The sequence below is a fragment of the Oncorhynchus gorbuscha genome, linkage group LG04 (assembly GCF_021184085.1).
Source record: "Oncorhynchus gorbuscha isolate QuinsamMale2020 ecotype Even-year linkage group LG04, OgorEven_v1.0, whole genome shotgun sequence".
Classification (NCBI taxonomy): domain Eukaryota; kingdom Metazoa; phylum Chordata; class Actinopteri; order Salmoniformes; family Salmonidae; genus Oncorhynchus; species Oncorhynchus gorbuscha.
In genome coordinates, this window is record NC_060176.1 from 1,862,026 (window position 1) to 1,874,684 (window position 12,659).

The 12,659-nt window shown below is 41.1% G+C and overlaps 1 protein-coding gene and 1 long non-coding RNA gene across 3 annotated transcripts; one reads left to right on the forward strand and one right to left on the reverse strand.

The window, feature by feature from the left end:
- Positions 1-1,626: 1,626 nt before the first annotated feature.
- On the reverse strand, positions 1,627-7,021 carry LOC124033521. Its single transcript, XR_006838403.1, has 3 exons — positions 6,470-7,021; positions 6,131-6,294; positions 1,627-1,674 (listed from the first exon to the last, which is right to left on the reverse strand). It is a non-coding gene; the product is annotated as an uncharacterized LOC124033521 (long non-coding RNA).
- LOC124033519 (deoxyuridine 5'-triphosphate nucleotidohydrolase, mitochondrial-like) lies at positions 4,633-9,385 on the forward strand. 2 transcript variants are annotated; one of them, XM_046345538.1, is made up of 8 exons: positions 4,633-5,082; positions 6,140-6,325; positions 6,806-6,956; positions 7,364-7,455; positions 8,111-8,154; positions 8,355-8,430; positions 8,750-8,819; positions 9,236-9,385. In XM_046345538.1, the coding sequence occupies exons 1-7, from the start codon at positions 5,022-5,024 to the stop codon at positions 8,815-8,817; spliced, it is 678 nt and encodes a 225-aa protein (XP_046201494.1). In that variant the 5' UTR covers positions 4,633-5,021; the 3' UTR covers positions 8,818-8,819; positions 9,236-9,385. The 2 variants fall into 2 exon arrangements, with proteins under 2 accessions (XP_046201494.1, XP_046201496.1); XM_046345540.1 differs by lacking the exon at positions 6,140-6,325 and having other exon boundaries at positions 4,641-5,082.
- Positions 9,386-12,659: the final 3,274 nt, after the last annotated feature.

A 12,659-nucleotide genomic window follows, 5' to 3' on the forward strand; every position in this document is an offset into this window, starting at 1 on the left:
GAAATTATGCAAGGTGATGTTAAACCTTTTAATGTGAGAGAATTGTATTCCCTTTAAAGTTTAACCAAGTCATTGGCCCTGTGAGCACAGACATGATCTGGCATCATGGAACAGCCCTTTTCTACTGTTACGAATAAAAAACCCACCTGAAGAAATCCTCTTCAGACCATGCATACCTCGGTCAGTAGAGGGGGCAAAGGTTTGAGTAGAGACCACAGAAACCTCAGTCTAAGCTAAGGTTGTAATGGTTGTTGAATTCCTAACCATACCACGTAGAGCATTGACTACACAACAGGAAATGATTAAAATCTGAGACTATCGATCCCGACAGAATAAGAGCAAATCTTTGATACAAATTATTAGTCTGCAGCTAGAAATTATGTCAACCTGAGATGCGAAGATCGACAACCGCCGAAACATCTATTCTATAAGAACATTTCTGAATGGTACTCTGAAGTATCCATTCTAACCACAAAATACTTCAGGGAAGCGGAGATGCTCTGATGAACATTCCAACAGAAGGACTGACGATTCCAACAGAGATCACGACAACACACTAGGTGTAAATATATATTGATCCCAATTATTCCCGAATGAGTGAGAGTTCATGTGCAAAGAATTAGAATTTCAATTATCAACTGTGTAGTGTCCCTTTTGTCTTTCGCCCCCTTCTCAGTCCACACCCACTTCCCTTTGTCCACCAAGCAGTCATATCAGCTTAGCCCACAAGGGAACCTCCCTATCATTTCCTGGTATCCATATCTACTTGTTTGTTTATGTATTTCTGTGAATATTTAGTTAGTAAATAAATGATTAAGACAATTGGTGTATGGATGATTCATAGTAAAAGCTGGGTTTGTGCAGATAACCAACAATTTACGACGTTTGGAATGAGACTAACGTGAGGCAAATAATAATTCATTAGAAGACTAATTGATCACATATAATAATATCTGAAGAGTTAAATTAGGAAAATTATAACTTTGTAAACTGAAGATTTTCCTTGGTGCCCCGACTTCCTAGTTAATTACATTTACATGATTAGTTTAATAAGATAATTTATTTGATAAAATAACAGTTAACTTTAATGATGCCAAAGACATGACAGCTACCTCTGAACCCGTTTATTTTGTCATTGATAGGCTGGACATTTACCTATTTATTCCCTGACATTGTCCAAGTTCTGATTTTTCATTCATTCTCCCTTCCTCCTCCAATGTATCCATACTGCCCACTTCCACACCAGACAGTAGAAACAAACCATTTAAAAACTGTGCTAATTTCAATCATAAACATTTAAAAAAGGGTAGTAGACATTTACAGTAGACATTACCCAATCATAGTCTATCTCAAAACTAATGAGACTGTATCAGTATGTAAAAAGTAACAGAAAACACATTATTTTAGCAAAAAGTGAGTTTTGACTGAATATATATTTAAATAAAAGTTTCAAAACAATACATTATACTATGGACCTGCTAAATTACTCACATCCAGCATAAAAAAAAAAACTGAAACAGAACAAACTAAAATAATTTTGTATTTATTTCTGATGTAACAATTGTTCATGAAGCAAACATTGTATGTGACTTCGTGAAGGTGTGGTAGAAAGAAGCTGTCTGTTTTCCTCCCCTCTCATCCGCGGTGCTCATTCAACATAGTATTTGGAGATTCCTGTGAACATCAACAGTCATAAACATGTCATTCTGAACAGCAACATCTTAACAAGAATTTAATCAGTTGCCAATTCAACAGAATTCAATCTTGTTCATGTTGATGATCGGTACAACATGAGACAGATAGCAAGATATGGTATATCAGACCGTATACTACGGGTGAGTCAATATTACTTGTTTACTGTTGTAATTACGTTGGTAACCAGTTATATAGCAATAAGGCACCTTGGGGGTTTGTGGTATATGGCCAATATACCACGGCTAAGGGCTGTATCCAGGCACCCCGCATTGAGCATAACAGCCCTTATCCGTGGTATATTGTCCATATACCAGGCTAGACTAAATACTATTGCTAGCTAACTAGCCATGCTATTTCAATGAAAATAAGCTAGCTAGCCAGCGTCAGCTTTGTAGTTGTAACGCTATGTGGAAAAAGTCGTTTTAATTTCTCCCTAAATTTTTCTCACCAACGCCTTGCATTCTGTAAATTACTAATTGTAACAATTTGATCCATATTTAGAAACATCTCCTCCCTACCTGGGAAAGCGATTCATCGCAACAGGCCGGAAGTCAAAGTCAATGTGCTACAATCTGGTACTTTCCGACACATGAAATGTACCTGTTACTACACAGACGTTCAGAACGTGTGAAAGGGCACAATTTCTTCTTCTTCTTCTGAGGTTTAACGGCGGTTTGCATCCAATTTGTTGCATTACCGCCACCTACTAGACTGTAGTACAACACCCTTATTCTTTGCTTGAAAAAAAATATGTACTAAATAAATACCCTACCATCTAACACTACTCACTAATTTCAAAATCATATAAAATAAAAATGAACACTACCCTACTCCACTAATTAAATGTATTTATTCCTACCTCATGCCATTATCTTGAAAGAATGGGACATCGCCACCTAACACATCTTGTAACTCTTCTGATGTCAAATGTCGCACACCCAAATACCTCTCTGCAGCTGCCACCACAAACTCAATTTTACGTGACTTCCGATCCATCCCTGCAATACAATTGGTAACCATTTTTATAAATGCTAAAAATCCAATCTTACTCTGTACTGGTATGGCTCTACTCTAACCTGAAACCTCAACCTGCCTCTCTCGCTCGGGACATTTCTGATCCCCAGCTCCATGGGCACCCCTACAATTAACACATTCCCCAATAGTACACATTCCTTTGTCTCATGCCCTTCTGAACATTTCTCACACCTTGAACCCTTCCTCCTACACACTGCTGCCACATGCCCATAAGCTTGACACCCGTAACATCGTAATGTATTCGGAACATACAGGATAACATATCCTAACTTCACTTTGTCGGGCAAAGACTAAACATCAAAACTCAAAACAGACACAATGTATCCTCTGTTTCCCCACTCTTTCCGCATCAAACGACTAACATCTGATACACTGGAAATCTTATCCCTCAGCTGGTCAACTGTTATATTTACTGCTACCCCAGTTATCACTCCTTTCATTGGTGCCCTTTTGAGAACAAAACAATGAACTTTTCTTGCCACCATTCGTTTTACTCCGAGCGCATTCTCCCTCTACCCAACAGAAACACACTTATCACTAGACCACTTCTGGTTTCCCTCACTGATTCCACATGACCCAACTCTTTTTTTCACACACCGTGCAACCACAAATGGATCAGCCAAAGGGCAAGAGTCCACTTTCTCAATAAACTTCACTCCTACTGTCACAGCAGTGTTGCCAACTTAGCGACTTTGTAGCTATATTTAGCGAGTATTCAGACCCCTCTAGCGACACATTTTGAAAAAGCGACTAGCAACAAATCTAGCAACTTTTTCTGGTGTTATTTGAGACTTTTGGAGACTCTGACGTGAAAGCCACATATCGTTCTTACTCTTCTCAACGAGGAGCGCGTGATGCCGTGGCCCCACCCCCCCACAAAGCACCCACAGTCAGAGCAGGAGATGTTCACCCTCTGCATCCAGACTGCAAATGAATCGCGCATGCTGGAAGCTGCCGCTGACTGATCCCGCACTGGGTTACATTTTTTTAAAAATTAAAAACCTGAATTTGGGCCAGACTAGTTACCATAATTTTCTCACATTGCCTTTGACAGTTTTTTCTATTGTCTCTTTTTTGTCCATTTAGATTGTTAATGTTGATTGTATACCATTTTTTAAATATTTTTTAAGTAATGGTTAAAGATGTTCATGTTTTACTGTGACTTGTTGTAGGCTCCTAAGTGGACCATAAGGTTAAAAACCAAACCAAATTAAGAAAAAACGAAGTAACTCTGCCAGTGTCTCTTTTAGGTCGCTTTTGCCGGTCCCAAGCCCGGATAAAGGAGGAGGGTTGGAATTGGGACATTACAAAAAACAAGAATCGACAGAAGAAAGTTCATTTGTAGTTCTAAACATATTTAGTTTTTTTTACTCACTTTTTGTCTCCCCCACACATTATTCCTCTCTCCTACAGCATCCATCACAATTACATGACCAATTATGCAAATTTGGTGATGACGCCATTTTGCGACTTCTAGCTACATTAGGACAGCCAATAGCTACTTTCCTTACTGAGGAGTTGGCAATACTGTGTCACAGACTTGTGTTTTTCCTGATTCTGGGAGCATACCTCGGTCTCTGGGTAACTTCACCCTCATTCACTTAAATTTCTCCAGCTCCATCTGCTTACACTTTCTACCATTTTACTTTAACAAACCATCTCCCTTTTTCCGACCATTTTTATCCGACTCAAGCTTACATCCTTCTTCCCTCCATTCCTCCTCCAGTTTACAAGTATACGTCTCCTTATGATAATACTGCTGCCCCACTCCTGACACCCATCTCGTTCTTTCTCTAGGGACTCCATTTCCGCCTGGCTTCGTTCGTTCCAAATCCTTGGCACAATTTCACGCGTCTGAAATTACAATATTCAAACCTAATCACCTGTAAATGCCCTCTGGACAGGTGTAAAGAACGCGTGTAAAAATGCCCATAACAGGCGATCAAATCAAACCAAATCACACACTGGACAAAATGACATTTGACACTTGAAAAAAGTAATTACAAATTTTCACTTGCAAGTGTTTTGAAACTCTTAGCCAACCTAACCTGACAAGCCTGTCAACATGTAATTCCCACTCGCCATCATCAAATGGACTCAAACTAGCCACAAATTCTGACGAACTCAATCGTCATGAAACGAAAATACAGTGATGCGTTTCTCTAGCTTGGTTTAATTCAAACTTTGATAAATAACGAGGAGCGCCCAAAATGTGTTTTGTGCAGGGAAGTGCTTAGTAATGTTCAAAACGAACAAATTAAAACGACAGGTCTTGACCAAACACCCACAGCATGACGGTAAACTCAGAACAGGGCAGAATGCATCAGGAAACCGTGCTTCGACAGTGGGAAAGTAAGTCAATTAGCACGGCATTGTTGTCATTTTATAACAGGGGATGATGATAAGCAGAAATAAGGGAGTGCTATCTGTCATTGTAGTAGAGTTTCTCTCAAACAATCCCCTTGTACTCAGCTAATAGCTAGCTAACATTAGCCAAAGCAAGCTAGCTAGCTACTGATAGTGCAACCCTAAGAAACAGTACAGGTGAAGATTAAACATTATCAGGCCTACTATACTGTACATATTACTCTAGAAATATTGTTAAATGAGTTTAGGTTGGAACTGTTGCTAGTAAAATACTAAATACTACATATTTTATTCTGAATAAACTAATTGAAGCAAGATGCTTTTTGAGGCAAACACTCAGTTCTGGGTTGCTCATCTACAGCAGGAAGCAGTCTCCTGTCTAGACTGAAAAAGCAGTAATGTTCTAAGCTAGTTTGGCACAACATACCTATGCGAGTCAGGGTTCTCAACCCTGGCATACTTAAAAACTAAAAAACAGAGTTCAAAAACAGGCTCAATGCTGAGACATGCATGTTGAAAACTTCAACCACCCACACACCTCTCATTAGGACTGTATGTTTAATCCAGTTTAGAATAAAATATATGTATTGTATGTTAACAGCAACAGTTACAACCTAGACCTTTTTTTCAACAATACTTTGTACAGTAGGCCTGATCATTTTTCATTTGCACTGTTACTTAGGGGTGCACTATCAAACTGAGCCTGTGTGTGTGTTCTGTTATACACCTGTGTGATGTGATCAATCAGTTTATTCCAGTTCCGAATTAAAATGACTAACACACAACCATTGATTGTTGGTTATGTTATTGTACACATTTTAAGATATTCATTACAAAGCTTAAATGTCCCACTTAACCAATACTCACTCTGCCTGTATTTAATTGTCAATACATTAGCAAAAATGTATAAACATATTTTCACTTTGTAGTTATGGGATATTGTGTATAGATGGGTGAGAGGAAAAAAAGATGTAATCAATTTGGAATTCGGTCTGTAACACAACATGTGGAATAAGTCAAGGGGTATGAATACTTTCTGAAGGCGCTGTAGCGGATGCCGCAGCCGGGGAGGACTGTATCTTTAACAAGATGGACCACTTCTTTGCAAAGCAGAGGCTCTACTGGCGGTGTTCTTCGATTATCGCTGCCCAGTCTTCAGTACTCTCACACAGAACATTTTATCTGCATTCTCCCACTCTGGCCAGGAGAAAAGGATGCGAGAATGAAGGTAGCTCGTTGGCTAGCTACATTGCTTTTCAGTAATAGCTCATGTTTGCTAGCACTAGCAGCTAGCTACTTTGCTATGCTAACTGGTTGTTGTATTATCAACTTTAGTATTAACATGATGTGTAGTTAATAAATGTGTAGGTACCGGTAATTGTACTGTTGTCAGATTTGTAGTCGAGTGTTTTACCGAAATCAAGATGCATCATTCAAGGATTAGTAAACTAAAGCTTTCCTGTCATTCAGCTCACAGCTGGTCAAGATGTCAGAACTCTCGCGAGATTTTCTTTTTTTCAACTACGGGGAGGCAGATTCAATTGAAATTGGCGGGAATGTGTGCTTCCGAATAAGATTCAGAGAAGGAGCAACAACTCGCCATATTTGAACTATTTAGCTAACGTTAGTAAACTAACCATAGCAATTTTATTATTTCGGAATTAACTCAACTTTCTTACCACAAACTTTGTGAACATGCCTTGCTCAGAAGTGATAGACGCCGCAGAAGTTTCTCCACTGAAGAGGACAAAGCCACATGCAGAGAATGTGATATCCGTGCTGAAGTTCTCCAAGTTGTCTGAACATGCCACTGCTCCTACCCGGGGCTCTGCTAAAGCTGCAGGCTACGACCTGTTCAGGTGGGTCAGAGTCCGGGACATGGTCACTGGAAGTGATTTGAACGCTGTACATTTTACTGGCTTGTATTTACTTCGCTAGCTTGCTATTCACATAAGCAAGATAACGTTACTTGAATTCAATACGTTTCAGTGGGTGTATACTGCACGTGTCTGTTTATTTTTCAGCTATCAATCAAAAGTAAAACTGTAGTTAGCAAACGACTATGCATAATGTCTTCATCTCAAGTTACCTAACTAGGTAGCCTAGTCTTGCTTCATGTTTATATGACCAACTTTAACAGGAGAAAAGTTGGCAAACGGTAGTGCTAGCCTGCTCCTCCTACTAACGATGGGATGGGAGTTAGATGTAGGTCACTGCCTTTGTAAATTAGTGACTGTAAGCCACCTGTTGATGTTTTTTCTAACAGTGCCTATGACTACAGTATTGGTCCTATGGACAAGGCTATCGTGAAGACTGACCTCCAGATAGCAGTTCCGTCAGGCTGCTATGGCAGAGTGGGTGAGTAGGGTACCAGGACACAAACTTAAATGTTTTTAAAGAATACATGTAATTGCACCCTGGTCTACGGGTATGTGGGGGTGGGTCTCTCTGGGTATTGTTTGACTTGACAGTGAGGGAGTTATTTTACTTTGACCTGGGTTGAACCAGAAACCTACATCTCTTTTACATAAAATAAATGTTTGAATTTTCTAACTACTTTTCATTGGGAAGGCAGAAAGCGATCAATTTTGCATGGCAACACAGAATCCTACTAATTACTACATGCTTAATTATGTCACTTTTGTTTTGAGCAAACATTGCAGTCAGCCAGAGCAGGATGCCTGGGAGGCAAGCCCAGTTTCAAATCTAATGCAATCAACTTTCAGCTGGTGCAATACATGCCTACACAGGCATCCGGGAAGATTAATCAAACCCCCTCATTACAACTGAAAGTGCAGATGACTGACTGCCTACCGACAAATCACCTTGCAACATAAATAACTACTCATTGTTATTGGTAGATCAGTCAGTCACAATTTACCCACAATGCAACACGTCAATGGAGACTACTTTCACACTCATCTCGTTCAACCCCTCTTTCTCATCTCCTTCACTTTTCTCCAGCATAAAACATTATGGAGTTTAGTCATTTGATGTATTTTTTTTTTCACAGCACCACGGTCTGGCCTGGCTGCAAAACACTTCATCGATGTTGGGGTGAGTTTACTTTTTGACCTTAAGATATTAATATAACATTTTTCCTAAGAGATGGGTTATAAAAATGGCAGGAAAGTGGTAACCATAGTTCTGATGGAGATTTCATGAACCCAAGTCACTCTTTGGCTGTTCTAACCAGAGTCTAGAACATAGAACTGACATGACAGCTAGGCTAACTGGAGTGCCTGTCTCCCCCCCCAGCTGGAGTAGTGGATGAGGACTATAGAGGTAATGTGGGGGTGGTGCTGTTCAACTTCAGCAAGGTAACCTTTGAAGGTGAGCTTTACAAATAATCATTCACGTACACCTTTCCAAACTCAAAGCATTGAAAGCACTTTGTATCCATGATTAAAAGGGACCATCTGCAGTTGGTACATCCATTTATTTTTTTATTACTTTTACGTTAATTATATACCTTTGCTCTTTGAAAAAAAAAAAACTTAAATGCCTCATCAGAAACTGAACACTTGTTTTACTGATTTCTCAATCCAAATGCATTTCACATTGAGATCTGTTTTCCAGTGAAACATTGTAGTGAAGGTGTTGGGGAAACTGGGTGACCTATAGAGTGATGGTGTTTCTTTCTGTGTCCCAGTGAAAAAAGGGACCGTGTGGCTCAGCTGGTGTGCGAGAGGATCTGCTACCCAGACCTACAGGAGCTAAAGGTACTTCACACTTCTCTATAGACTGAATATGACCATTTATAGTGTTACCATACATGCTCAGACCTAGTGGTGAATTGCTGATCACAGCTTTACGATCCAATTCACACAAACCTTAAATGGACACACCTTGTCAAGCTGTCTCATTTCATTTAAACTTGAGACTGAAATGTCGATTTTTAAAGTGCATCTTATTTCTGTGAGAATGAGCCTTGAGCCCTTAGGGCTGTTTTTCTCGACTCTGGTCGAGCATCGTCCTGGACTTAACCTCTTCACTTTAACAATTTCCATTGAACATACTTTTCGTCCTGGACTAGGCTAAATCTGTGTTTGGGAAAACTGGGCTCGTTCGCATAAAGTCACTAAAATACCCTTCGCTCCAGTGTTGTAGTATTAACTGTGTCTTCCCTCTGTTTCAGACTCTGGATGAGACTGAGCGTGGGGCTGGAGGATTTGGCTCCACAGGCAGCAACTGATACATCAACATTGTAAATAAACCAGCTTATTAGTTCTGTTATGTCATTGTACAATAATTACATTGTTTAATAAAGATTGTTATTATCCCTTTGCTTCACTGTCTATGCCTGCTGATTTGGCCATTAATGGCAATGAAACATCACTGATTTTCTTGTCTGTGTGGCTCGGTTTGCAAGAGCATGGTTCTAGAGATGCCAGTGTTGCAGGTTCAATTCCAATTGGGGAAACCTATATGAAAATGTCGGCTATGCCCACTTATGTATATCGGCTTTGGATAGAATTCTATGTAAGTCTGTACCCTGAATGACCACTAAGTGGTGCTGTTAAACCATTTCTTTTCATAGTTCGAGGGAGTTTCCCTGTCTTAGGGACAAACCCTTCACACAGGCTCATATTTGGGCAGCATGTTGGCAACCAAAACATTCCACTGTACCGTTACATGTTAGATCTGTTAACTGTAGAATCAGAAGGCTAATGTGAACCACACCAGGGAGGAGGTTCACTGAGAAATAGGTACAGAGTTCCAGGCTGACTAACTTGCAGATGCATGCCAGATCTTACAACGCCTGGTTAGGTATTTTATGTCTCAGCTAACCACGTTATAGCAATCTGTCGATAGCACTCGGTGACGTGGCACGCAACCATTGGTTGATGCATGCAACGTCTGAGAAGGGGAATGTGACCCTTGCCTTCTAGATGCAGTCATTGGGTTGTATTGAACTGGATATGGTGGCTGTGGTTCAGTAGTCTTCCGTTTTTATATAGTCTCTGGAATTACAATAGCTTCCTTCCCTCATCCTTTCATTAGGCCGAGATGCTAGGTAGAAGCAGGAAGCATTGTGGAGAGATGTCACCAGTCCTTTCAGCTGTCAGTAATGAAAGCAAGGAACCAAGGAAGGGTAGATTTAGGCAGCAGGTAGCCCTAGCGGTTTAGAGCATTGGGCCAGTAAACGAAAGGTTAATCAACGGTTCAAATCTCTTGAGTGGACTAGGTGAAAAAAAATCTGCTTCTGCTAAATGAGAAATGTAATTTAAGCATACACTAAAAACCATGGTTAATGAATGTGCATTAAGTGCTTTTTAGCCCAGGATTAGGCTTAATCTGTGTCTGGGAATTTGGCCCTTAGTGGTTAAAATACATCCCATAAATAGCATAATCTGCAACGAGAGGAAGTGAAGTTGGGAGACAGGGACAACAACGAAACCTTTTAAACAAAAAAACAAGTTTTTATTGTGACTTTACAACTAAACCCTCACTGATGTGACAGAGCGACAGACGGATGAGTCTGCGGCTGGTCTGATTGACTTCGCTACGGAGCACTGATGTGACAGAGCGACAGACGGTTGAGTCTGGGGCTGGTCTGATTGACTTCGCTACGGAGCACTGATTGTACGAGCGAAAAGTGTGGCCGTGACGACCTCAGTGCATAATCATGAAGGCACAGGTTTGGCATCATCAGAACGGTGTATGTTTTGAGTGTGTTTGAGGGCGTGTGTATGTATTTGTGTTGTGTGTATACAGTTTATCAAAGGAAGTAGTAGGTCATTATAAGCACCATTACACCCCCTCCTCTCAGGGGCGTTCTCTAGTTTACAAAATGCTTCATAGATTAACATTCTAAACATGGCATTGATTACAGTATAAACACACTTCATTTACATGTGGTATAGAGAGCAGACAGGCTGTTACTTTGGTTTTGGTTGAAAAGAAGATGTCTGACATCTTATTAAAAGGACAGTAGACAGACAGCTACTGTGTGTTGAGTATTACAGTGCATTTATAAGTCTATGTGGATTTGTTACTAGCACCAGTAAATATGTGTAATGCTGAAGTCTAGTCAATGGGGAAGATGAAGAAGCATAGTTATGAGGAAGAGGGTCCTTCTAGCTAAAGACTTTAGCTACGGTTCGATTCCCTACCCTTCTCCCCTCAGGGATTTGAAAGGAATGGACTGGTTTACCTAATATGGTGGAAACTCTCCTTAGCAGCCAATGCTTTGTGAACCATGAAGGGAGTGAGCAAGTGCACACTTCAGGGAGAAGGGTGGAGAATCTGAACGCTGCCTTTCACTTCCACCTCTGCCAAGCTGTGAACACTCAGCATCAGTGACTTCTGCACTCTGCTACTCAGTCCAAATCCACCGCTAGCCCCTACCTCCTACCCCATACTCCTAGCTACCCTCATGGTCTTGGGGTAGGGGCTATGGGTGGATATGGCATTTGCCTTACATGTCCCACAAAAAGAGTGGCAGATTCCACATATCATCATACAAAACCTATTTCATATAAACCTTTTTCATTAAAAAAAAACAAAAAAAACATTCAAACCAGAGCTTCCTGCACAGAGCAGTTTAGAGTGGTTATTGTTGTGTCATTGTCATGTCTTCCCTCCATGTCATTCTCATTCTCTAAGCCTTTCTTCAGACAGCCATACTGTAGCCAGTGGGTTAGGCCTACACTGTAGCACTAAAGGTTGTATCTATGATATGTAGAATCATCTTTGGGAATCAAACAACGCAATCCCCCCTCCCCCCACCCACCCATTAGTCTCTTTGGCGTTGAGATTGTCCCAAGCTCTCTCTCAGAGTAGGTAGAAGTTGCCCATAACCACTGACCCAGTGTCAGATCTTCTCTCCCCATCCTAATGGTTGAGATATGGATCAAGGGTAAATGAATCTGTTCCTAGACCAGTGTTTACAGGCAGACACTCCCCACCCAGCCCAGACCAGCCACCCCAGTCAGTCCTGTAGTGTAGGTTAATGCAGGACTATCTGCACCCTCATGGTGAGTGTGTCTCCCAGCTGGCCTGTGAGGTAGTCTTTATCGTTGCTGTCCTCCAGCGCTGCCAGCTCCTTCTTCCTGTACACGGCCACGCTACTGATCTGCAGGAAGTAGGCTCCAGGGGGGAGGGACTTCTCTTGGACAGGTGCAGGTAGCTAAGCCCTCCCTCTGGCTGATCTTGAAGTAGCCCAGTTCGTTGCCGTAGTCGATGGAGTAGCGCACGTGGTTGTTGAGTGTGGACAGGGCCGGGGTGAACTCCAGGATGTGGTCTCGGCTGGACAGGCCGGACATGTTTAGGTTGAACAGCAGGGTGTCCTCAATGTCCACACTCTCCAGACTCACTGTCTCCTGATGCTGAGGACACAGGACAGGTTACATATAGATATACAGTATTATACAGACATATGATGTGGAACACTGTCCAGACTCCCTGGGATCTGAGGACATGTGACAGTACACAGATATACAGTTGAGTCCAGACTCACTCCTGATGCTGACACAGGACAGGTTACATATAGATATACAGTATTATACAGACATATGATGTGGAACACTGTCCAGACTCACTGTCTCCTGATGCTGAGG